Here is a 26,086-nt window from a genome sequence, read left to right as displayed (position 1 = left end):
CTGACGGGGAATTGAACCCTCGACCTTTTGGTGCATGGGGATTTTTATTTTAACATCACAGTTAGCTAACTGCTAATTTTCCCCCCCAGTAGATCAGGCATAAATGCTACCTAAGCTGATTCTTAATGTCAGAGGGACCCTAGGGACAGAGTACCATTTTCCGTTAAAAAGTTTGTTTTATAAAGATAAGGTGTTGGGGAGGGAATTTTTGGTTGCAAGATGTATGTGACATGCCGATGATGACTCAGTAAGGAAAATGCAGGCGATGTGGACAGGTGTGAGGCCAGCTTGGCTGCGCCACCTGATGCGAGAGAGAAGAATTTCATCCTCACTCCGACGTCTTGATGTCAGGCTTGGTCTGCTCTCACCTGAGGCTGTGACTGGATCCACCCAGGGGGCCACTGTGTTCTGCGTGGTTCAGGCCTCGTATGTGCAGGCTCCTGCTGGGAGCAGGTGTGGTTTTTATGACCCTGGGGATTTCAGAGCCAATACCAAGAGTACCCCTTGTCAAGAACGTAGAACAACGTAGATAATATTTTGCAGGGTAACATTTAATGTTATGATTTGGTTGCCAGTAAATGAGTTCCGTACTTGTGGCTGGTGAATGGGTAGTTGCCTTTCTACTATTTGTTTCTCTGAAACAAGCAAAATCCATTTCCCATTTCAGACAGGAAATCAAAGAGTTATTCTTAGATTGTCAAAGCTGGGTGATGGGTATATGAGTGTCCATCATTTTATTCTCTGTACTTCAGTATTCTTTTTTAATTTTTCCATGATGAAAGCTTGAAATGAGTGTTTGCAGAGCTGTTACCTGAAACTGAGCTGAACCAACTCCTGAAGTGGAGGACTAGACGTTTCCTGTGTGTGGATTATTTCTAATTCTCTGGATTTAGGCTGAAGTGGGATTGAGCCAGACAGTCAGCTCTCTTTCTTCCTGCCCCCTCACTTCTTGGATCCCTTACCTGGGGAGTCCTGGTCCTACTCAGGAAGGTGTTGAAGAGAGGGTGTTAGGCCTTTCTTGACAACTCTGTGGATTTAGTAGCCACTTCAGTGTCAATTCACTCAAGAGACTGCATGCTGTGTTCTGAGCTCTAACAGGCTGGAAGTCTGTGAGCTGTCAAATATTCCCCCCCCCCTTCCTCTTCCTCTTCCTCCTCCGTCTTCGTTTTATAGGAACCCTATATCCTTTCCTGTAAATGTTGATGATAGAGTTTGAATCAAGCCGCCCTCGAAATGCGATTTCTACCGGGCTGCCAGAAAAGTCTGTACCAGGCACATATCTGGGTGGGAATTCCTTCAAAGAAGAAAACATGTTTGCAGCCCAGAAGACTTCCTTACTGAACAGTATCTCAAGTGATTAAGTTACTGCTTCTGTGGCGAGGAGTCCAGCATAGTGGGGCTGACCCCAGAGGCAGTGAAGTCAGAGATGCCACAGGGTCACATGATATTAACAGTCTGATACATACCAGGGATCAAAACTCAGTTTATGGGTGGTATTGCTTCAGTCCCATAGACTGCTGTCACGAGTGGGCCAAAAGTAATAAAATACCCGTCATATCTCAGACTCTCTTAGGCATGTTGGTTCACCCTTTAACTCTACGTATCCTGGAAACTAGCTCCATAAATGGCAGTGAACACATAGTAGCGCAGTCTGGTTTATTTTTGTTGTTTTTTTGCTTGTCCGAATAAGGTCATATGGAGAGTAACAAATGCAAAGCCGATGAGCATGTGTCACCCCAGGGCTTGAACCTAAGCATCAGAAATTTGTCGTGGGTGAATTTCCCGGCGCTTGGGTTTTACCTGGTAATTTAAAATGCCTATAGGTATTTCAGATAACGTCAGCCTGTCATTGTTCAGAGCTGACTCTGAAACAGCCCTCTGCTCTGATGTGCAGCCGCCACAGCCCCGTGTTTCCTGTGGACGTGGCCTGCAAGGGCACAGGGTCCTCTTTATTTTCCATGCTCTCCGTTTCCCACACCTAAAGGGGCATTATTGCTGGGAGTCTCATAATTCTCCTACTAAGATAATAATTGAAGCTAATAGCTCAGACCCGGGCCTGCTAATTTTCATCTAATCAACAGAGGCAGGAAAACAGTCTGGAATGCTAACTATGTGAATGAAAAATATTTAGTCATTCTTGAAATGATAGGAATGTTTTTCCAACAAACTTAAATAAACACGGTCTCCACTGAGCCTGTGTTAAACTTTTCTGGAGAAGAGACAACTCTTGGGCAACCACACAGAAGTTAATGAAGGTCATTAAGAGACATGCCTTCGGAAAAGGCCTGCCGACTTCAGAAAGCAAGACCCTTTCTGGTACAGCCGTGGGCCAGAAGTGGCAGAATTGGTTTCCTGGGAGTTTTTGTCAGCCTCGTAGAATTTATCATGTTAACTAGTAATCGCATTTTCTAGTTTTCAAGAGATGTTCTGCTTTACCTAAGCATGCCTCTCTGAGACCATCTTACGTTCAGATTCTCATCTTTTATCTCCTTCAGCTGTTTGCCTCTGTGCTAAGGAATGGATTGGTCTCAACACACCTGTATTTAAAGCACCTGTGACAGCACTTCTCCCGTAAACCTTGTTTGTTTCTATGACACAAGGTCCCACTACACAGTAAGGAAATGATTTTGGAACATAATGATATGATTTCTAAACATATCACAGTTTGCATGTTCAAGTGAAGTGGCCTTCCATTCCAGTAGCTATATGGGAAAACTAGCTAGTGCAGAAATGCTATCATTCACAAGGGTTTGGGTACCTCTCTGTTAGCTGATGTGAGAGCTTGCAGTACATCTTTTGAATATTTTTAGCTTTGTAAACCCCTGACAGTAAAGGTTTGTCAGACTCTAGGAGATAAGTCATTCTCAGCTCGGTCTGGTGACAAAGGTGAGTGATCAGTTGGTTAAGTTGTTCCGAGGAAGCAAAAGTGACAGTAAAATAGAGGCATTTGGTCTTCTGCGGCATAGTAAGGCGCTCTGAGAGTGAGTGAGTGTTTTTAGCAGTAACGTGTCTTTGTAAGTATAACTTGTGATGTGTTTATTTCTTAAAAAATCAATTCACTGCCTGCATAGTGTGTGGATGACTTCAAGGGGCTAGATAGAGGCATGTCTTTAAATGGCCACATACTATATGACAACGTTTTTGTGAAATTGCAGGTGCTCCTTTCAAATGTATTTTCAAATAAGACTAAAATAATTTCCCTATGGAAATAACTCTTTTTAGAAATAAAAAAGAGGTGGCGACTCCTGTATAATTGATTTCTAATATTTAGTTGTCAAACTCCATTTCTGAGTATACCATTTTAAACTGTTTCCTTACATAGCCTTAAGTATATCTTACAAGAACAAAGTGATTTCACGCTGTTTGATACATGAGGGTTAGCATTAGAGATAGCGAACTTGTTTTTAAAGGCCCTCTTAGAAGTATTTTTTGCACTGTGTCTGTCTGGTTGTGGAAGATAAAATGTCACACGGGCGTATAAAATGTCTGCCACCATATTATCCTATATAATAAAGGAGTAATATGCAAATTGACCATCACATCCTCACCAGATGGCTGCCTACGACCAGGCCAGCAGGGGGGTTAGTGAGGGATGACCAAATGACTGAACAGCAGGCTGTGTGGGGTGACCAGGCCAGCAGGGGGGTTAGTGAGGGATGACCAAATGACTGAACAGCAGGCTGTGTGGCACAGCAGGGGGAGTGGGCAGTTGGGGGCAACCAGGCCGGCGGGGGTGGGGGTGGGGCGGGGGGGCGGGCAGTGAGGAGTGACTAGTCCAGCAGGAGGGGCAGTGAGGGGCAACTAGGCCAGCAGGGGATGGGCAGTTAGGGGTGACCAGGCAGACAGGCAGGTGAGCAATTAGGAGCCAGCGGTCCAAGATTGTAAGAGGGATATCCGACTGCTGGTTTTAGGCCCGATCCCCGGGATTGGGCCTAAACTGGCAGTCAGACATCCCCTAAGGGGTCCCGGATTGGAGAGGGTGCAGGCTGGGCTGAAGGGATCCCCCACCCCCACCCCCATTCACGAATTTCGTGCACTGGGCCTCTAGTTGTAATATAAAAGCACAGACAGGAGGAATGAAAGTGTTTAATAAAGCGTGTCCCTTGCCCATTTGTGGGCCCCCCTCACAGGTGGCTGCGAGGTGGCAGGGAGCCAATCAAACCCACATGTCCGCCTCCCCGTTTGAGATTCCCAAATGCTCATGGTGTGCAGACTGGGAAATTCGTTACCAGGAGACTCAGCCAGGCCATCTTTTTCCCAGGGTTATACCATCATTAGTCCTAAATTGGGTACAGGATGAGTGATAGTGAGCATTTAGCGCTTCTATGAAATTTGTCGGAAGCACAAAGGGATGGAGACGCATTCCGTTTTACACAGTTTCGAGCTTGACTTGAATGAGCCGTTAGGCCAAATTTTTACTGACTATTTATGTCTGTGAGATATACCTAGTTAGGCATCAGGTGAATTTTACTTTCCCATCCGAGAGAGTAGCTTGATTATCACAGATGTTTGAAACAGGGCCCAATTCCGGTGTTCTGACCATTGGTGACCACAGAATTTAATGGTAGTCACCCATTAAAAATAAGATTCAGGTCAAGGCTCCAGCTCTGATCTTGCGGCACCATCATGAATCAGGACGGAGAATCCCCAAGAAAACTCTCAGGCCAACAAGTGCCGGCCCTTGGGGACCCTCGGGGTCATGGAGTGCTCGGGTGTGATTTTCACGTTGACTCCTGGAGCAGACTGACAGTCGAGTCTGTGAAGCCATCTGCCCAACCAGGCAGGCCCTCCCAACATGTGCCCTGTATGGGGACCACCTCCCTGGCTGCAGCATACTCTTTCCTACTTAACATTTACCTTGGTCTTCATTTCCTCCCTTTAAAAATGTATGCACACGTGCTACAGCCTGAGGCCGCCTTGGATCTGCTTTGTAATCAGGCAGGGTATATGTGATGCCTGTGTATCCATTCGGGGCCTACCCATTGCCTCACCCCAAGGTCATGCCACCCTGAGGTTGGGCATCAGTAGGTAGATAAGCGATGGTGTTCTTGTCTCACTTTAATTGGAAAGCCATGGCCCTGCATATCAGCTCACTTTTTCGAACAATTCAGGGAGTCTCTATTTCAGTAGTGAAGCTAAAAAAGCACAAATGTTCAAAGATAATAAGCTGTCAGTTTGGGGTGGCCTCAGGCCGTGGATTCTGAGAAGCATCAGCAAGCGCAGCCCCTTTCAAGACCCTGACTCTCTCGTGCTTTCTGGGAACCAAGTGTTTAAAAGGTTCCAAGGAGATGTGAGGCCGGATGAGTTCAGTAGGGACGCTCCACAGTCCGGTGACATTATTCTCGGAGTGAAACACTCCCAAATGTTGTTGTTAAAGTCCTGGGGGAGCCATCTCTTCTTGTTGACACAAGGTTTAGATCCCTGAGGTGCTGAAACTACGATTTGCTGATCAAAGGCAGCTTTTAGAGATGGGTCTTCTGGCTCCTCTTTCAAGTTGAGATGGCAGAACTACTGAAAGCCACCAACCTAGTGTAAGTGACACTGTGATGAGTTTGCCCTCAGCCCCAAAGACCCAGCCAGGCCCCTGTCATGAGAGAGGAAGAACGGGGCCAGCCAGGCACACAGAACCATTGTTCCTACTCACATTGGATAAGCTGATTATGAAGAGATTTCTGTTCTCTTCGAGACGCCATGGACACAGTCAAAAAGCGAAACAATGGCATCAGACCGCTACTCAGCAAATGTGAAAGGCGCCAGTGGCTGGCCACTAACACGCTCCGCAGCTCACCAGACCATGTGGGCCCACCCACATCCCAGAAGCTTTTCATGTTATCAGTAGAGATAGAAAATGATGCTTCAGTTACAAAGGACAGGGTCCAGAATGCCAATCCAGTTGTCATAGCCTTTATCAGCTGAACGTTTGAGGCCTGCACACGGGCACGTAATTCACTTACTCAGCCATCGTCTGAGACCAGTTCTAGCTCTGAGCAAGCAGGATAGTCATCAGAACAATAACTAAAGCAGCCAGCAGTATTCCTGTAGCCCTTACTTACAGAGTGGTCCCCTCTTTGTGATCATCGTTGAGGTAGTGATACTGTGAGGTAGGGAAAATGGGTTTTCCCATTTTATAGATGCCCAGAGAGGTCGAGCATCAAATGTATGATAAGGAGAGAACAGGGACTCAAGCTAAGTCTTCTGACCACCCCCCCCCCCCCCACCAAAGTCCATGTCCTTGGCATTGCTTCTCTGTAGACCACCATCGTGAGAGGGTGGGAATGAGGAGGAAAATAAGGCCGTGAATATGAAAATACCTGATCATCATGGCTTGGATGCGAAACCCATTCTTGCTCCTGGCTCCATTCTCATTGCTGAGACCCAGGTACTGGGATTCAGAACTTTCGTGGCCTCGCCTTTGATCCAGCTCTTTTCCTGACCTCTGGCTAGAATTTTGACCTTGCTGTTTGACCTCTGGGAAAGCCTGCTTCCCCCCTCGTCTGGTCCTGCTTGCCCCACGTAGGGGTGTGCCCCACTGAGCCAGCTCTGCCCTCACTCTTGCCTCCTTGCCCAGCCCCATTCACATCTGAGCCTGGGCCCTGGCCAGTGGCACCCACATCCCCACTGAGTAAATGAATGGGCTGCTCAGCCCTGCAGTGTGCCAGGCACTGAGCCACCGTCACCAGCACTGTGCATTCTGGTCCCAGCGCTCCCCTCGTCCCTTCTCCCTCGTGCCAGTCTCTGCCTCACCGTGAAGGAAGTCTGCTGAGCAGTCGGCAAACGTGCTCGTCCTGCATCCGGTGCGAGGTGAGTTGCTGAATTGAGCGAGTGCCCAGCTGTTTTCAGGACCCTTTTAATAATGCTGTGCTTACTTGTCACCATAAAGGAACGAGGTAGTCACAGAAGTGAATTCTCCGGGTAATTAAAATTTCGGAGGGGTCAGACTTTGTGGTAAGCATGTTGAAGGGAGACCTCCGATGCTTGGTGTACTTCCCCGCCTTCCACAGTCAGAGGTACAGATCATCACTTACCCCACGTTAGGCATCTGAGTGTCTGAGTTTGTCCTGCTTGGATCTGGGGATTCTCACTCAGTCTCCGTGCTTCACCACAGCCTGCTGGTCTCGCGAGCTGCGTCGGGGGGTCTCGTTTATTGAGAACCTACGATGTGCATGGGACTGCTGCAGTGAGGCGGGCCCTACGGAACGTACTGTCCAGGCCTCCAAGTTGGGAAATGAGAGACAGCTTGTCAGGGACAGTATTGAATGGGGACCTTTCTTCATAAAAAAAAAAGTGCCCTAACTTTAAGGTGCACAGGTGTCTTTCCCCCCCTCTTTGTTCATCATTAAATATTACTGGGGCCAAGTTCTGTGCTAGGTGCTGATGTCATAAACAGTGAATAAACCATGGCCCCTAATGAGAGGACCGTTCCTCCCTGGTCCTCAGCCATTTCTCAGAGTGTTGGGTTAATGGAATCAAATTCTGACCATCTGACACCCCCGTTGAATATAGTTGCTAAGATAGACACACATACACATGCTTACAAATACGGCGTGTGTTTTTCCAGTTAAAGGTTACCAGGATATGTTCTCTATGAAAATGAACAGGAAATACATAGGAATAAAATATAAGACAAACATAAAAGGCACAGATTATTCTTGGAACTCAGTTATTTTCTGAGCTCTTCTCAAGCTGAATTCCTGGAAAACGATATCCCACTCGATAGAAAAAGTTTGTTTTTTATTTGCCTTTTGTGGCCGTTTAATAATAATCTCAGAATCATACTACTGTCTTTTCCTATTAAATATGAGATTGGTAAAGGAAGAAAAATATCTCCAACCGCCAAGATTCCTTGGAAAAAGCATACAAAGTTAATAAATAGGTCTAAAGTAAATATATGATTTCTTCTCTATCTGACCATAAAATAATACAGATCTTGGGAACATTTTCACACCATTCGTTTTAAAATAAAGAAACTGCTCAGAGATAAGTACTTTAGAAATTACAAGGATGTAGGTGTTGTTATGAGAAATATATACAAAGGGAAAAAGGATAACTAAATGTGTAATGCCTGAAAGAATTTGAAGACTCCAACTGTAGGAGATGTTTTTCCATGACTTAATGAGACTTTCTTAAATACACATTCATACACCATGGAAATTCCCATTTCCAGATTAGGGAATTTTTATATCTTCCCTTTTTTTTTTTTTTTCTTATTGTCTACATTAATAGAGATTTTCCTCCAGTTTCAATTGGGAAAATTTTCTCTTTACAGTATTTCTCTTCCCAGGCTGCAATTACGTTGACATTTTGGTGATTTATTCCAATGGTTTTCTGTCTCGTTACGGTCATATTTGAGTAGCAACTGTGGTAACAGAATGACATATGAAGACAGTAAAAATGATAAGCTATCTCCTTTGGTTCTGTCTTGGCCAACTTAATCTCCAGTTTTATGGCCCTGGGACAGACTACCAGTAACTGGTGGGCTGTAGGAGGCCTGATAGGTCAGCCACGTAAAGTGAGTGAAGCTTCGGAATTGTCCCGCTCAACAGATACTCGCCTGGCTTAACCAAGTGCAGCCCCCACTCCCTTACCCCACCCCAAAAAATCTTAAGGAAGAAAGTGCCTTAATTAGGTCTGAAAAGAGGACATAATTGTTCATCTTAGTCTCTCACAATCAAATAAGCAGGCTTGTGAATCCACAGAGAGGAGCTACATGAAGTAAGGAAACCATGATTAAAGTCCAAGGGGGAGGTAATAAGAGAGAAGAGACAGATAGGAATGAGCTTCATTTATCCTTTTCTACTTAACGTTTTTTAACTTTCAAAAGAAAGGTAAGAGTGGATCTGCCTTAACGACGACTTCTAGAAATTTGCCTGTAGTGAGGTTCTTCCACAAAGACTTTTCTTAGTGTGCATGTGTGTGCGTGGGGACGCTGATAAGGATTTGTAGGAATCCAGGGTGCTGATGGGCAGCTGCTACCTGCAACCAGGCCCTCCAGACCAGCCACGTGCCCAGACCCCCAGCTCAGGGAGAAAGCGTTCCCAGAGACAATAGAAATCTGGACCCAGAGCTCCTCTCCTTCCCAACAGTCAAACCCAGCAGGGATGGCTCCGAGTGCTTCCACAAGGGCACTTCCCAGAATCACCCACCCACCCTCAAGAGCTACTAAAGGGCTGTCAGCCTTCCCAGCGTTGCTAATCAGAAAGAGTACTTCACACATTTCTCAATGGAGATAATTGGTATTATTTGCAAGAGATAGCCAGCTGGTCATAATCAAGGTAATGAGAAGAACCTTTTATGTATTAATTCAAAACCAGAATCCCAACGGGGCAATAGAAATGAGCACGGAGTTAAAAGCACCTGTTAACACTTTTATCTAAGTTACATCTACCTGAAATAGAAAAGAACAGTGACTATATAAATTTAACACATTTTTAAATAACTGAAGGTCAAAATATATGTTTTTGTTCTGTTGTTGTCCCAGACATGTTAAGACTATCCAATATGACAATAGGACCGACATTAAAACTTAAAAATCTGTTCTTAAAAGGTTGAACTTGAGTTTCAACTTCTTTCTCCTTTTTGGAGAATTTTGCGTAAAATAAAATAAGCAAGAAAGTAGAGAGCTTACTTAGATTTGCTTAACCCATTTATACCTCCTAAATAAACACGTATATATTTTATGGTCCAGTACTGTGGCCTCGGAATAAGAATAATGATTTTTGTTTTAACTTTATACTGTTGGCCACGTTAATTATGACCACAGTGAGGAGATAGAATTCCTCTGATAATATCCCCATTGAGGAGATAAAATTCCTTTGAGGAAATGCTTGAGCATCAATATGAAATATTGGTGGTGGTCTAGAAATGTAGCGCCTGGCACTCTCTAAATCTTGAAAAAATACGTTTTCCTGGATGTGTTTTCACTGATCTGGGGGGTTTGTTGTGCTTCCTAGGAAATGAAAGAAATATCCTTCCCTAAACTTGTAAATAAGTGTAAAATAATGAACCACTATGTGTTCATGTTGTTGCCTGTAATAACAGGTTTCCTCCCAGAATTTGTTCCCTAAGACCTGGGATGAGAACTGGTGGCTGATCACCCACCCCGGGGCCTGGGAAAAGTGCTCTGCTGGTCCCAGGGAGATGCCGAGAGTCCTTGAAAACCATTCTAGGAAACAGCGGGTTGAGGAGAGGCGCAGTCCCCAGCAGACACAGGGTAGGAAACAGCAGACGGATGGAGACGTAGCAAACACCCATTTTTGTTCTTGTTGCTTCTAGGCTCAGAAATATTTCTAGAATTCTTCTCCACAGAGAAGCTGTTCCAGGGCTCCCCTTAGAGAGAGTTGTAGGCACAGACAGTGAATCCGTGCAGTGCCAGCCTCTCCCTGTGGAGGACTTGAAGGTATTTCTTTAATCCCTCAGCTGACTCAGCCCAAGAGGAGGTGGAATTTCAGGGAGATCCTGGAAGCAGGTGGAATTTCCCCTCACCTAATCCCTGCCCTCGTGCAAGCGTCCCCTCGTCCTCCTAAGTGAGGACGTGCAAGACCCTGCCTCTCCTCGATAGAGGCCCCCTGACACTTCTCTGCCCGGTCATTGTAAAGGGGACCGTTTCCTTCGCTGCCGGCAGCAGGCCTACCACACAGGGATGCATCCGTGTCTCCAAGAGTCTTACCCAGAATCTCCTTCAACTGATAATCAATCACCCAACCCAGTGGTCGGCAAACTCATCAGTCAACAGAGCCAAATATCAACAGTACGACGATTGAAATTTCTTTTGAGAGCCAAATTTTTTAAACTTCTTCTAACGCCACTTCTTCAAAATAGACTCGCCCAGGCCGTGGTATTTTGTGGAAGAGCCACACTCAAGGGGCCAAAGAGCCGCATGTGGCTCGCGAGCCACAGTTTGCCGACCACTAACCCAACCCATCACTCAGTCTTTGTAGAAAGGCATCTATTCTCTGGCATAGCATTTCAGTACCGTACCCCATGTAATAGAAGAGCAGCAAAATGTAGGATATAGACTCCTCTGGTGCTCAGGCCAAGCCCCGCCGGGATAGTTTCCATGTTCAGAGCACTGTTGCAGCGACTAGAGAAGGTGTGGGATAATAACACTTCCTGGGGCACAGCTTGCAGGACGCTCTCACAGGCACGACCTCCAGTTTCTTTACGTAGCTGGGTTAGAAACAAGCAAACCGTGGCACCGTGATTCTGGGTTCTCTAAAATGACTCTTCGCCTACCAAGACCTTCCTTGGATAGCAGCGGTGCGAAGACTCTAGCCAGCTCTTGGTCCTTACTCTTTAAGGACTGTGAGCGCAGTGTTGATTTCTAAATGCTCTAATTCAGGGTGGTATCAAATGTGTCTCCGTCTGGCATTCATGATCTGGAATAAGATCATGAGTTTCACACCACTTCTTCCTTAAAAAATTGCCCCAAAAAAGTAATAGGATCAGTTCTGAGGTTACATATTAATCGATGGGACTGAAAGCAAACCCAGATCTGCTTACGATGATATCAGAGTTTTGCTAGAAAATTTATAGTTGCCTATTTCTGTCATAATATTATTCTTAACCGAAATCTAATACAGATAGATGGCCTAACACAGTAGGAAAACGAACACTAAAACGTCGAGAGAATGATGGAAGGACAGTCATGTATGACTTCAGATAAAACGTTAGGAGGTGGCTGCTGACATGTCTGTTACACGCCCACAGTGGCTGCAGTGACCTGGGGCAGCAGCAGGAGCGCCCCCAACACACGCATCTCACCCTCAGAGGCTTGTACAATTTCTTCCAGTGTGTATTTGAAAAGGAAGGCAATACTTACTTGCTAAATATAATAACTGGAGGGTTAGAAGGTTGTTTTTTAATTTAGACTTCTCTCTACATTTACTCTATCACCGTGAGTGTTGTTGTGTTCTGCCTGATCGACTGAGAGGAAATGGAATAGTTCCAGAGCAAATGGATGCTTTTCATGAATACACGTTTGTTGAGTTTTTAGTTTTTCTGTGAGTGTTGTTGAGTTTTTTTCTCTGTTTTAATATTAAATACGGAGGGAATTAGAATTTGAAATGTGTGCTATTCCCAATTGCTGCCGTGTCATGTGCATCATAAATGAATGGGGAAATATTAGTTTTAGAGGCACCACATGGTTTTTGGCTTCTCGCATTCTACCGCTTCTTCTGGGGCCCGGAAGACACCCAGTAGGACTTGTTTTACTTAAAATGTTTACAGGGCAGCTTTGTAGGACCAGTGCCTACGCCACAGCCCTTCTATGTACGATTTTCCATTTGTTAAACTGAGCAAAAGCTGTTATCCTGCATGTTGTAGGGAAAGACTGGACGTGTTTCCTCTCCCGGAGAACTGCGCTGCCAGACGCCTGGGACTGTGTACCTAAGCCGACGCAGCTGCTTGGATAGAACGTGGGACTGTTCTCAGCGCTGGGGTCTGATCCTCAGGCAACCAATTAATTTTTCTTTCTGGCCACAGATCATAATCCTAATCCCATCCAGTAATCAGAATATGTGCCCCCAAATAGCACATGCATCACTATTAACTCTCTTAACAAATCCCTAAACTTCGAAGTAAAATTCCATACTGCCCTGTGGTTATTATGGATTTCCAGTGTCAGTGTAGTCTGCCCAAATGTATATTTTTCCATAATGTATTTTTGAAGGCAGAAGTTTCTCATAAACCCCAGTGTCAGTAAAGAATACAAGGTTTTGGTCTCTGTAGATAAGCCATTTGCTGCAGCACTGGACTTTCTGACTCCACCCTGATCCTTACTCCAGTGACTCTAGAACGGTGATTTCCAACCTTTGTCTCTCACAGCGCACATAAACTAATTACTAAAATTCTGGGGCACACCAAAAAAATGGTTTTTTTGGCCCATCTGACCAAAAAAATAGGTATAATTTTGATTCATTGACACTGGGTGGCTGTTGTGCCGGCTGTTGCCGTTTTTCTATTTGACAATCTAAGGGGAAAGAGGCCCGTGCCCACGAGGAAATGGTCAGGTAGTGCATGTTTTAAAACACTGGCGGCACCGGTTGAATGCTCTAAGATGCCATCCTGACTCCTTCCTCAATGTAATAACCTGTGGTGTGGCATCTTTAAATGTGGCAGGTCCAATGCTCGCTCTCATATTTGTGGTTAGAATAATTTCGACAAAACCTTGGCAGCCCTGTGGCTAAATGCTGAAATAGAATCATTATTTTGTGTGGCCGATAAGTGCAATGATAAAAGAAAAAACTACATGGGTTTCAAAACGGAAGGTGTTTATGGCACTTTCAAAGAGAATGTAGGAAAGCAGTATTACTGTCTTTAATCCACTGTTGTCTTGAAACTGGCCTAAACTTAAGCTACTTTTTGATGTCTAAAGTTCCCTGTCAGAAAGGATGCTGTCATCATTGAAGGAAATTAGAAACGTTACAGCATCGGGACGTTCACATAAAGTTTCAGGGAGAGGGTCTCCAAACTTGCGCTCGGATAAAAACGGAGACTGTGCCCTGCCTTCTTCAGATGAATTCCCACAGAGGATGCTGAGCAGAGCATCTCTTTAAAAAGTCATCGTTGCCTGCGAGCTGTGGAGAGCTGAGTCACCGGCCCCTTTTAGACGATGGATGGGAATTTAGAACTCTTGATCTTAGCAGTGGCTGCGGAAACCTTATTTTGGTCTCCCTTCCATGGTAACGGGGGCAGAAACTCGAGAAGACAGTGTGGACTAATGGATAGAGTGTTGGACAGGAGGTCGGGAACCTCTGTGCTGTTCTATTCCCAGCCTGCTCCTGGGTTGCTATGTAAACTCTGCACCTCATATTTTCCACTTGTGAAAACATAGGTAGAGACAGTCTGTACTTAGCTCCTTAAAAAATATTGTGAGAACCAGCATGCACTGAAGACGTTCAGGGTATCTTTGGGTTGAAAAGAGGCTCCATAAATACGTGAGTGTCTCTCTTCCCTTTGACAACCCTCTCAGCACCGTCTGCCGTGACATAAACTGTCCCTCCCCCTGCACGGACGGCGAAGCAGGAGCCAGGACAGCGGACTTGGCATTGCACAGAGGCCAAGAGTGTGTGACCTTGGAGCCAGAATGCCTGGGCTTGAATCTTGGGTCCACCCCTTACTCACTCTGTGGCCTTGGGCAAGCCCGTGGACTAGATTCTCTCATCTGTGAAATGGGACAAATGATGGCAGCCATCTCATTGGAATGTGATGAGGCTCGAAGGCATTAAATGAAGAGGTCTGGAAACATTATGTGGACACACAGGACCCTGTATTCTTATTGCCCAGAACATTCGTTCTTGTTTATATGGCAGGGAAGGTAAAGCATTGCCCAACCGTGGCGTTTTTTCTGTGTATCTCTTCCCAGGTGGCTGCTCACTCTTCTTCCCAAAGGCTTGTACCTCACTCTGCCACACGCATGAGCCGAGGCCCTGAGTAGAAGCTCCTAGGCCCTGTTACCCATTGTACCATCTATAATAGGTGAAGGACTGTCACATGAAAGATGGGAGAAATCTAGATGTTTCAAGCTACTCTCAAACATCTCTGAGTTAGTGACTTGGAAAAAAAAAAGCTAACATTTCAGAAATGTTGCAAAATGGAGAGTGAGGTCATTGACAATTGGAAGCAGTGTCTTGATTATTATAAAAAAGTAAACTCAGAACACATCAGGAAGAAGTAGAAGAGCAGTTAACAGTTTAAGTGGCGTTCACCTTACCCTTTCTTACCTGCTTCCCATAGTGGTGACCCTCAGAGAGGTACTGTGTGAGGGCACCCAAAAATGCATAAGTTGCTCAAACATAAAGAGAGTTTTTGGATTGTCAAAAATCTAAATTAAAAACTTTCTTTTTCAGAGGTTAAAGACATGATGTTTTATTGAGTTGTATAGTTGAAACCTATATGATTTGTGAACCAATGTCACCTCTAAATTCAATCTAAAAAAGACATGAAAGTATAAAAGCTTAGGATTTGATGAAAATGGATTAGTTTTTTGTTAATTTACTGCGCTGTGGAATTTCAAAGACTGAATAGCATCTAAGAGATAATCATCTGTTTTGCTGATTTTTTTTTTCTCTCTTTTATGATTAGAACCAACCTACATCACAATTGATCCACCAGCGTGCGGGGAGCTATCCAACTGCACCCTGACAGAGAAGGACTGCGTTTACGGTTTCAAACTTGACCACAATGGCTGTCGAAGTTGTCAGTGCAAAAGCAGTAAGTACACGGGGAACAGGTTTTTGGTTTTTTTCTGAGCCTGGTTGGATATTGTCAAAGCACATTATGTGATTGACTGTCTTTGGCCGTTCATGACATCCTCTGAGCAACCTGAAAGAAGAAGAAAAAATTGTACTGAACACAGACAAATACACAGTCATGGGGGGCGAAATAGAAAGGCTTTTCAAAGAGCTACGTAAGACAGAGAAACCAAGATGGCGGCATAGGTAAGCACCTAAACTGCTGCCTCGCACAACAATTTCAAAACTACAACTAAAAGACAGAACGGACACCATCCAGAACCACAGGAAAGCTGGCTGAGTGAAAATTCTACAACTAGAAGGAAAGAGAAAAGCTCACAGAGAATTGGAGGTACGGCAAAGGGTCTTTGTGCGCGCAGAGAGGAAGGGCGGCTGAGAGCCTGGCTGACTTTCTCTGGCGGAAGGGGGAAGGAAGCCCCCGACCGCACTGAACCCCAGTTCTGACTGCACTGAACCCCAGTTCCAGGCGAGCCCCTGGGGACCCACGCTCTTACGGGGGGAGTCTGGACTCTCGGGCGGAGACTCCGGAGCCGGGGAAGGCGGAGGACTGAAAGCGCGCACGCGCCAGTGCGCACAAAGGCTGCAGAGGTTGCCACAGGCTTTCCCTAGTGGAAGGGAGTCAGAGGCTCCTGAATGCACTGAGCCCCAGTTCTGACTGCAGTGAACCCCAGTTCCAGGCGAGCCCCTGGGGACCCATGCTCTTACGGGGGGAGTCTGGACTCTCGGGCTGAGACTCCGGAGCCGGGGAAGGCAGAGGACTGAAAGCGTGCGCGCGCCAGTGCGCACAAAGGCTGCGGAGGTTGCCACAGGCTTTCCCTAGTAGAAGGGAGTCGGAGATTCCTGAATGCACTGAGCCCCAGTTCTGACTGCACTGAACCCCGGTTCCAGGCGAGCCCCTGGGGACCCACGCTCTTACGGGGGGAGTCTGGACTCTCGGGCGGAGACTCGAGCTGGGAAAGGCAGTCTGAAGGCGCACGCGGGCCAGTGCGCACAAAGGCTGCGGGGGTTGCCACAGGCTTTCCCTAGTGAAAGGGAGTCGGAGGTTCCTGACTCCACTGGGCCCCAGTTCTGACTGCACTGAACCCCGGTTCCAGGCGAGCCCCTGGGGGCCCACGCTCTTGTGGGGGGAGTCTGGACTCTCGGGCAGAGACTCAGGAGCCAGGGAAGGTGGAGGTCTGAAGGCGCGCACGTGCGTGCAAGGGTAAGGCTGACAGGAAGCCAAGACTGAGACTCCACCCCATCCAAGCTGAGCACAGAGGCTATTGCAATTTGGCAAGTCTAATCCTATAAGGCTGTCTCCAGCACCGAACTTCTCCCAGCATAGACACAGCTGATCCTTACAGCCAACTGGCCTGGAGGTCAATTCTTCCCAGTGATACCAACAGCAATCAAGACTTAATTACAACAAGGCTGTACACACAGTCCACAAAGGGGTGCACCAAGAGTGTCCACCTCAGGTTAACTGGGGAGGCAGACCCACTGGGCCATATTGGAAACCTAGCACACAAACCTACCTTACCAACTCAGGGAAGCAGTGAAAATGAGGCGTCAAAGAATCAGATCACAAACGAAAGAAATGGAGGAAAACAAACGACTGGATATAGAATTCAAAACCACGGTTATAAGGCTTTTTAAGAATATCCTAGAAAAGGCCGATAAATATAACGAGACCCTCGAAGATATGAAAAAGGACCAACTAGAAATTAAACATACACTGACTGAAATAAAAGATATTATACAGAGACCCAAAAACAGACAAGAGGAACACAAAAATCGAGTCAAAGAATTGAAACACAAAGAAGCAAAAAACACTCAACCGAAAAAGCAAAAAGCAAAAAAAAAAAAATCCAAAAAGTTGAAGATAGTGTAAGAAGACTCTGGGACAACTTCAAGCGTACCAACATCAGAATTATGGGGGTGCCAGAAAGAGAGAGAGCAAGATACTGAAAACCTATTTGAAGAAATAATGACCGAAAACTTCCCCCACCTGGTGAAAGAAATAGACTTACAAGTCCAGGAAGCGCACAGAACCCCAAACAAAAGGAATCCAAAGAGGACCACACCAAGACACATTATAATTAAAATGCCAAGAGCAAAAGACAAAGAGAGAATATTAAAAGCAGCAAGAGAAAAACAGTTAATTACCTACAAGGGAGCACCCATACGACTGTCAGCTGATTTCTCAACAGAAACTATGCAGGCCAGACGGGAGTGGCAAGAAATTTTCAATGTGATGAATAGCAATAACCTACAACCAAGATTACTCTACCCAGCAAAGCTATCATTCAGAATTGAAGGGCAGATAAAGAGCTTCACAGATAAGAAAAAGCTAAAGGAGTTCATCACCACCAAACCAGTATTACATGAAATGCTGAAAGGTATTCTTAAAGAAGAGGAAGAAGAAAAAAGTAAAGAGAAAAATTATGAACAACAAATACATATCTATCAACAAGTGAACCTAAAAATCAAGTGAATTAAAAACCTGAGGAACAGAATAATCTGGTGAATATAATAGAATCAGGGGCATAGAAAGGGAGTGGACTGATAATTCTCAGGGGGAAAGGGGTATGGGGGGTTCATGAAGTGACTGGACAAAAATCATACACCTATGGATGAGGACAGTGGTGGGGAGGTAAGGGCAGAAGGTGGGGTGGGAACTGGGTGGAGGGGAGCTATGGGGGGAAAAAGGAGAAATAATTGTAATAATCTGAATAAAGATTTATTAAAAAAAAAAAAAAAAGAAAGGCTTTTCATCTTCATTTCTGTGTCTTCAGATGCATCATGGGTACCGCCCTCAGAGCCCTGAGCACATCTTTCTAACCTCCCCGTTGCTCTCCCTCTCGCATCACCTTGCTGGGCCACCCAGTGACAAGGGGGTCGCCCACACAGGGTGTCACACCCCGTCATGACCCTTAGGATGTGCTTCTCTGTGTGGTTCCAGCTCACTTCCATGTGGAGCCCAGTCACGTCCCCGAGCGAGACCTCTGACACTTGGTAGAGTCTGTTACATTTCCTCCGCACACAAAACCGATCACCCTTCACGTTTCAAATGATTATGAATTCCCCTAATTCTTAAATACCTTCCGCGCCCTCAGCCACTCCCCTGGTGATAGCGTTCCTAGAACTTCCTTGGTCCTTTCCATCTTTTGACCCCCTTAGAGTATGTCTTTGTCCTTATATTAACGTGTGGCCCAGAAACACACAAAATGCTCTGGAATCTGGCCTGGTCGGTGCAGTTCCAGTGTGGCCTGAGTCTGCATTCGCACATCACATACTGTTCCCTCACACTATCAGGGGTCCTCAAACTTTAAACAGGGGGCCAGTTCACTGTCCCTTAGACCGTTGGAGGGCCGGACTATAGTTTAAAAAAACTATGAACAAATTCCTATGCGCACTGCGGGCCCTGGACGAGTCGGCTGCTAAGCAGGACAGGCAGCGGCACCCGGCGGGCCGGATAAACGTCCTCGGCGGGCCGCATGTGGCCCGCGGGCCGTAGTTTGAGGACCCCTGTGTCATAAGCAGCTGTAGCTCCAGCGGCTTCCCTTACATCAGCTGCTGTGTTAGGTGGTTCTCATCTGCTCTGTATTTGAACATTAGCGGTTTTTTCTTTAATAACATAAATACAAGGCCACATTTGACAAGAAATTATCCTGAGAGTTTCAAGCCGTTTTCCAACTAGTTGGGATATTTTTTTAGTCTTGGTCATCTGATTGAATACCTCAATGCCTCCAGCTTAGATGTAAGTGAGCATCACTTACATGTCCTCCTCTAAAACACTGGACTAAAATTAAGTTGTACAGAACGAAGGGCACATTCCTGTCGCTCTAAAGACCTTCCTGCAAAGCGGACGACACATCGCCTCCATCTCCACGCGGAAGTCTCGAAACACGCGGCCAGGATCTTATCTGAAATCAGAGTCCCTGGTCTTGGAAGCATTCCTTTGCTGGAAACCCTGTTTTAAACAGAAAATGAAGTCAGTGGGGCCCGGCTCCTTCTTCCTGAACCTGCGCTGGCTCCTGGTGGCCAGGCCTTTCTCTTCTAAATGTCACAAACCACACGTTTAACCATTCTTCCTGCACCGTTTCCCATTGTGAATGTCAGGCTTAGTTTCTGTAGTTCTAGAATGCTCTGTCTTTTTTTGAATGGACCTTTGGGCTTCCTTTCGTTTTCTGAACTCTCCCTCCATTCCCTCTGATCTCTCCTAAACACAGACACGCTTCTGTAATCGGCAGGTTCTCTGGGCCTCCGGGGATCGTTACCCTGGCTCAGAGACTTGGAATTCCAAAACGCAGATGGAGGCTCACCTTCTGATTTAGCCGCTGTCGCGGGCTTTCTGCGCCTCCTCGCCTTTACTGTCCCATACTTTCCGTTGTGAGGATACTTTGATACTCGGATACAAAGTAGGAGTTGAGTAATTCAGTTTTCTTAATTGCACGTTGTCACTCTGCCAGCCTGGTGGAGTTGGTGCTGAAACGGAGTGGATAGAACTGTTGTTGTGACTATGGTATTGCCATCTGTAAATTTCCCAGAAGCCTCCAGTCATCGGGGCCACACCTCTCTGCCTTCTATAGCCAAACCCGGTGCATTAGGGAGCTGCCTTGGCAGCCGCGCCTGTTTATTTAAATGGCCAACTTTGTTTTTTGACAAGAAGGTGATCAGTGATTGTATCGTGAAGCCTTTATATTTTAATCCTTCTTATCTCTCTTGAGCGACACATCCTTTCAGATCATGGGAGGGAACCGACATTTTTTTCTGAACTTTTTGAAGTCTAAAAATATAAATGTCATTGTGCTTAGTCACCCCACCTACCGCCTTCACCTGGGCTTTTCTGTCAGCAACGTTTGGTCCCCAGGGTCGTGCTTACGTAAGACCCCGCCACTCCACAATGAGCCCTTTGTAGTGACGTCCAAAGAGGCGTTTCCCCCAGTCTCTGGCTTTTTGCAAATTGAGACCATTAGGAAAATGCTGGCTCTCATGCTGGCTTCCTAAAAGGAATATCTGCTCCTCCATTTCACTAACATGTAGAAAGGTAGTTGTAAGGGAGACAGTTGCATTTTGTCTTGTTTGTTTGTTTGTTTGTTTGATTTACATGTAAATCTTCACTCACCACGCATTCTTTGCAAATTTTACCGATTTGTAAGGCTGTCTAGTCTTTCTTCTCTCCTCCCTCTCTCTTCCTTTGCCTGATATAGACAACACCTGCCAAGCTCTAGGTTCTGGAGCAGGTGTTCAAGCCGTAAAGATGAATAAACCGAAAGGCCTGCCCTAAGCAAAAAAACCAGTACCTGACACACCACTGAAATAGCATTTCAAGCCAATTCTATTAGGAGGACACTTCGGTCCCGTGAGAATCCAGTCTCACTCGTTTACCCCAGAGTAGGGCAGTAGCTGGCCCCTCTCCCAGCCCATGCTCGGGGCTCGGCGCACGGCAGATGTTGGTTTGTGAATGAGCAGGGAGCCATTAGAACTAGGGATGCCACTGGACATCTTTCTTGTCTGTGGACTCGCCGTTCTCACCACGTATCCATTTCATCAACCTGGATTAGTCTTTTGCCATCTCACTCACTGCCACCGTCCGTTTACCTAAATATATAATTAAACACCACGTGGGATTTGTCAGCCTGACCTTAGCATCAGAAGTCTGGTCCTAGGGCATTCTGCCCCCACCCCTCCCAGCAGCAGTCCTGATTATTCGACATGTTTGACAGCCACACCTTTGGGAGGTGAGTCGGCTGTAACCGTGTGCCAGGTCCTTGGCTGTCAGATTCTTGTGGTTGTATGCACCCCGCACTCCTCCCAGGCTCTGCCTCTGAGTGATCACAGCAAGTGGCCTGCCTTACTTCCCGGGGCCTCTGTGCCCTCCCTCCCTATCTGTGAAGGCCTAACTAATGGGTTATTTTGAGGACTAAGGGAACGCATGCAGTGCTAGCATTACTCACTGACATGGCACTTGTCTCCTCTACCCCGTAGCTGTTGTATAGCATCCATTTCTGAGTCAGCCTAGGCAAGCTGACGTGGACAGCCCCCAACTTCCCCCCTTTGTTCCAGCACCAGCCTGCCTCCGGTCCTTCCTGTCTCTGAGGACACCCTCCTTCTCCTACCCAGTTTTAGGAAAAAAGCAAGTTCCTTGTAGTGAAGGGTGGCATGAATGTGTTCTTTTTCCCATTACAGCCACCTGATAAGTAATGATTTTGTGTAAATTTCTCCCACATGTTATTTTTCTGCATCCCACCACAAGCCTGTTCACGTGCAATGGTCCTCACAGTTGATGTCTAAGCTTTCTGTTAGGGATCATGCCTTGTATACTAGTATATAGGCCGCTGGCATCAAGGTTTCCTAGAGTAAGAGGAGCACCAAGTAAATATTTCTGTCCTGTTTATTGGTTTGTTGTTCACTCATTTTTTTCTTCCATTCATCTCGAATTTGTTGAGTGCCTACTGTGTGCGAAGCACTAGGGATACGAAAAAGATAAAAATGGACCTTATCTTGACTACTGTTGGTAATACTGGTAATATGCTAATATGTTGTAATGATATTGCACCATAATCAAGCATATTATAGACAGTTACTTCTTTATTTATTTATTTTTTTAAATTAAAGTATTACGTATAGTAGTACATATATCTCCTTTTTTTTTTTTCCCTATTGACCTTCCCCCAGCCTCCCCTACCCCCTGTCGCATGCCCTCATCCCACCCCCCCAGTGTCTTGTGTCCATTGGTGTGCTTATATGCATGCATACAAGTCCTTTGGTTGATCTCTTCCCCCCTCCCCAACACTCCCCAGCCTTCCCGCTGTAATTTGACAGTCTGTTCGGTGCTTTACTGCCTCTGTATCTATCTTTTTGTTCATCAGGTTATAATGTTCTTTATTTTCCATAAATGAGTGAGATCATGTAGTATTTTTCTTTCATTGCCTGGCTTATTTCACTTAACATAATGTTCTCCAGGTCCATCCATGCTGCTGCAAATGGTAAGAATTCCTTTTTTTTTATAGCAGCATAATATTCCATTGTGTAGATGTACCATAGTTTTCTAATCCACTCATCTGCTGATGGGCATTTAGGCTGTTTCCAAATCTTAGCTATGGTAAATTGTGCTGCTATGAACATAGGGGTGCATATATCCTTTCTGATAGGTGTTTCTAGTTTCTTGGGGTATATTCCTAGAAGTGGGATTACTGGGTCAAATGGGAGTTCCATTTTTAGTTTTTTTGAGGAAACTCCATACTGTTCTCCACAGTGGCTGCACCAGTCTGCATTCCCACCAGCAGTGCACGAGGGTTCCTTTTTCTCCACATCCTCACCAGCACTTGTCGTTTGTTGATTTGCTGATGATTGCCATTCTGACAGGTGTGAGATGGTATCGCATTGTCTAGACAGTTACTTCTAAGATTGAAATCAAACCCCAGTAGAAACATGTCCTTCAGAGTCCACGGCAGGGATGGCAGAGGATTCTTTCCTTTGAACCTCTAACAAATACCCTTCTTTTAATACCGCTAAGCGAAGTAGTACATCGAGAGTGCACACAGAGAAATTTACCCCTGACTCATGTTCTCAATGACATCTATAATAATAAAAGCATAATATGCTAATTAGACTGGACTTCCGGACAAAGCTGTGGTGGCGGGGGCCAAGGCAGAGGCGGTTAGGGGTGATCAGGCAGGCAGGCAGAGGATTAGGGGTAATCAGGCAGGCAGGCCAGTGGTTAGGGGTGGTCAGGCAAGCAGGCGAGCAGTTAGGGGCGATCAGGCAGGCAGAGCAGTTAGGGGGAATCAGGCAGGCAGGTGAGTGGTTAGGGGCGATCAGGCAGGCAGGCAGAAGGGTTAGGGGCAATCAGGCAGGCAGGCAGGCGAGCGTTTAGGAGCCAGTGGTCCCAGATTGCGAGAGGGCTATCCGACTGCTGGTTTAGGCCTGATCCCGCATTGGGCCTAAACCGGCAGTTGGACATCCCCTGAGGGGTCCCAGATTGCGAGAGGGTGCAGGCCAGGCTGAAGGACCCTCCCCACCCCATGCATGAATTTCATGCACCAGGACTCTAGTATTTAAAATAAAGAAAAACGGGGTGGGAAATATTTAGGAAAGTTCAGGGGCAACAAAAATTAGGTCATTTGGATAAGCTTCTAATAACAATAGTGGTGACACTATTAATAACACTGCTTTTTAACTTGAAATGTTTGTTGCTGTCAGCTTCAGCTCACTGGAACTATATGCTCAGGTGACATCTATATGAATCAGATGCCATTCATCTTTTGGCATCTTATTTTCTACATCTTTAAATCAAGTGGATTTGCTGGAATATTTACAACTTTCCCACTTTTAACATGCTGTAATTCTAGGAATTCATAATGCTTTTAATCTAGAAATGGATGCAAACATAGAAAATGAATGGTGGTAGCAGGGAGAAAAAGCCTTCGTATTTTTTATAGCTTATCTATCTGAATCAGGCATCTACAGAAGGTTGCAGCATGCAATATTCGGGAGGCGGGCTCCCCGTGTTTATTGCGTGTAACTGAGCAAACACTTAGGGCCAAGGTTGGAGCCCCCATTGACAGTCGTGCATTTCTTTAATAGTTTCAGGAGATTTCTGTTGCACGTAACGGATCTAGTGGGTTGGTGGGCATTGCCAGTGCCCAGTGTGAGGTATGTAGCAGAGAAGTGCAGCGAAACTGGGGGCGCCATCACCTTGTGCCCTCCTGTGAGTTACACGGTGTTCACTTAGAATGAAGTGTGAACCATGCTCCCTGCAGTGGAGCCGCGTCTTGGCCCTGGGAGCAAAGATCTCTTTTTCTCCAGAGGAAACAGAGAGTTTATGTAGCTGCTATCAACCAGCCCTACGCACAGGCCTTGTACTTGGCCGTGATTTATACCTTTCCCTTCAATGCCGAGCTCCCCCTCTGGGTTAGAAAGCACTTACAGATCACAGTGAAGTCATATAATGCTGAAAAATTACGAACACAAAGCCACCATTCTTCGTGGGGTCACCTCACGTGAGGTCCTAAAGCTTTTCAGACAGACTTACACACCCCCACCCATCTGTGAATAAGATGCTTCTAATCTCTTTCTTCTGCTCTTTATGTAAATGTTTGCCTCAATGGGATATTTCTCTTTTTAAAAGTCCATAATTATTATGTGGATCTAGGACTGCCTCCCAGGCCGTCTTGAATGTTCCGAGTCTCTGAGCTACAAAGGTGGCATTTTGAGATGTTTAACAAGTGCCAGTATTTTGGAAAGTTTTCAATACTATTAAAGTAAGTTTTTTCAAAATCAATAAAATATATTAAAAAAAAAAAAAAGCCAAAACCGGTTTGGCTCAGTGGATAGAGCGTCAGCCTGCGGACTGAAAGGTCCCAGGTTCGATTCCGGTCAAGGGCATGTAACTTGGTTGCGGGCACATCCCCAGTAGGAGGTGTGCAAGAGGCAGCTGATCGATGTTTCTCTCTCATCGATGTTTCTGACTATCTATCCCTCTTCCTTCCTCTCTGTAAAAAATCAATAAAATATATTTTTAAAGTAAGTTTTTTCATTCTGTAATTTTTTTCTGTGAATATGGCCAGCCTGGATGAGAGTGGAGGAGTAGATAGCAAGGACATTGGTTGATGGGTCCCTTCTGCAAATGCATGCTGAACACTCACTCCAGGCTGCACACCAGGCCAGCGCCTGGGCTGTGTAAATAAGGGAAATAGGTCCCTATCCGTCAGCCCCTTCCGTGGGGAGCAGACCACAGCGTCCTGGTGGCACCGAGTCTGCTGTCCACTTGAGCTTAAGGAGCAGCCATAGCTTGAAATTCTCTCTCTTTGCAAAGCAGAGGTGGTTAAGGTCAGAATTAGTTTTTTATCCAATGTTTTTAACTTGGCGATGCACCAGTTTTCCCTAAGGGTGAAGCCCATTCTGGATTAAGGTCTACAAAAAAACTCCTCTTTTAAAGAACTAGAAAAATAAAGGCACGAAGGTGACCGACTGTGAGGTCTTCTCCCTCCGTCTCCGTTCCCTTGCTACGGGAATGGGGGAGGGTTGAAAAATGATGGCCTTTCAGGTTACATAATTACAAATTTTTAAGGGAGGCATTTAGAATGTGGCTTTTAAGGATGCAAATTAGTAATTAGTTGTTCCGCAGTGTAATACAGACCTACGAGGTTGTATTAAACACATGTAACGAAAGGTTTATGATCATGACAAAGTAGAAAATTATACCATAAATCACATTTTCCCTTTTAAAAGATAGCAAATTAAACATTTGTGTATCACCAGCTAAGATTCATGGAAGATGCTGTCGTAAAACACTTAGGTAAAAACATGAGCTCATTTCACCTATTAATTGTAGTTTAGGTTTAATTTTGGATTAGAAGATTTGTATGTGGAAGGGACTAATGTGCTCTGTTTTTCCTAGTAATGTGTGCATTATTTACAATATATAGGCTTAAAGGATGTCCAGATACAATAAAGATTAATTTATTATTTCATCGATAAATCGTCTCTGCTTCCCATCTTACTAATCCATGAAGAACAATAATCAAACGCCCCCAGACGTTTGCCACCACTCAGATTCCCCAGTCAATTCAGACACGTCTCAGCTTGCTTTGTTCCATCACCAAGCATGCTTTTTTTTACCTTCACATTTATATTCTCTGTATTAGCTGTTAATCCTTGTATCATACCTTTTACAGCCTTTTTAGAAGTCTTTTGCTAAGCTAATATCTGTAGTAATTTCTCCTGCCAATCACCATTGCTTCCCCCTCCTCCCCCCCCCCCCCGCCCTTCTAAACGAAGTTAAAACTGACCAATAGGGGACACTTTGAACATTTCAAACAGCGCAGAGTTAACTCTTAATCTGGACA

The 26,086-nt window shown here is 45.5% G+C and overlaps 1 protein-coding gene across 5 annotated transcripts in view; it reads left to right on the top strand.

Annotated features, from left to right (window-relative positions):
• CRIM1 (cysteine rich transmembrane BMP regulator 1) overlaps positions 1 to 26,086 on the top strand; it is a 181,504-nt gene that overhangs the window by 120,882 nt on the left and 34,536 nt on the right. For all 5 annotated transcript variants that reach the window (XM_080686662.1, XM_080686661.1, XM_080686658.1 and 2 more), the window contains one exon: positions 15,082 to 15,210. In XM_080686662.1, the coding sequence (XP_080542788.1) occupies positions 15,082 to 15,210 (129 nt within the window). The remainder of the gene's footprint in view (positions 1 to 15,081; positions 15,211 to 26,086) is intronic.

This window comes from Plecotus auritus (assembly GCF_963455305.1).
Source record: "Plecotus auritus genome assembly, chromosome: 8".
Taxonomy (NCBI): Eukaryota; Metazoa; Chordata; class Mammalia; order Chiroptera; family Vespertilionidae; genus Plecotus; species Plecotus auritus.
The sequence above is the reverse complement of the archived record's forward strand: the minus strand, read 5'-3'. Positions and strand labels throughout refer to the sequence as shown.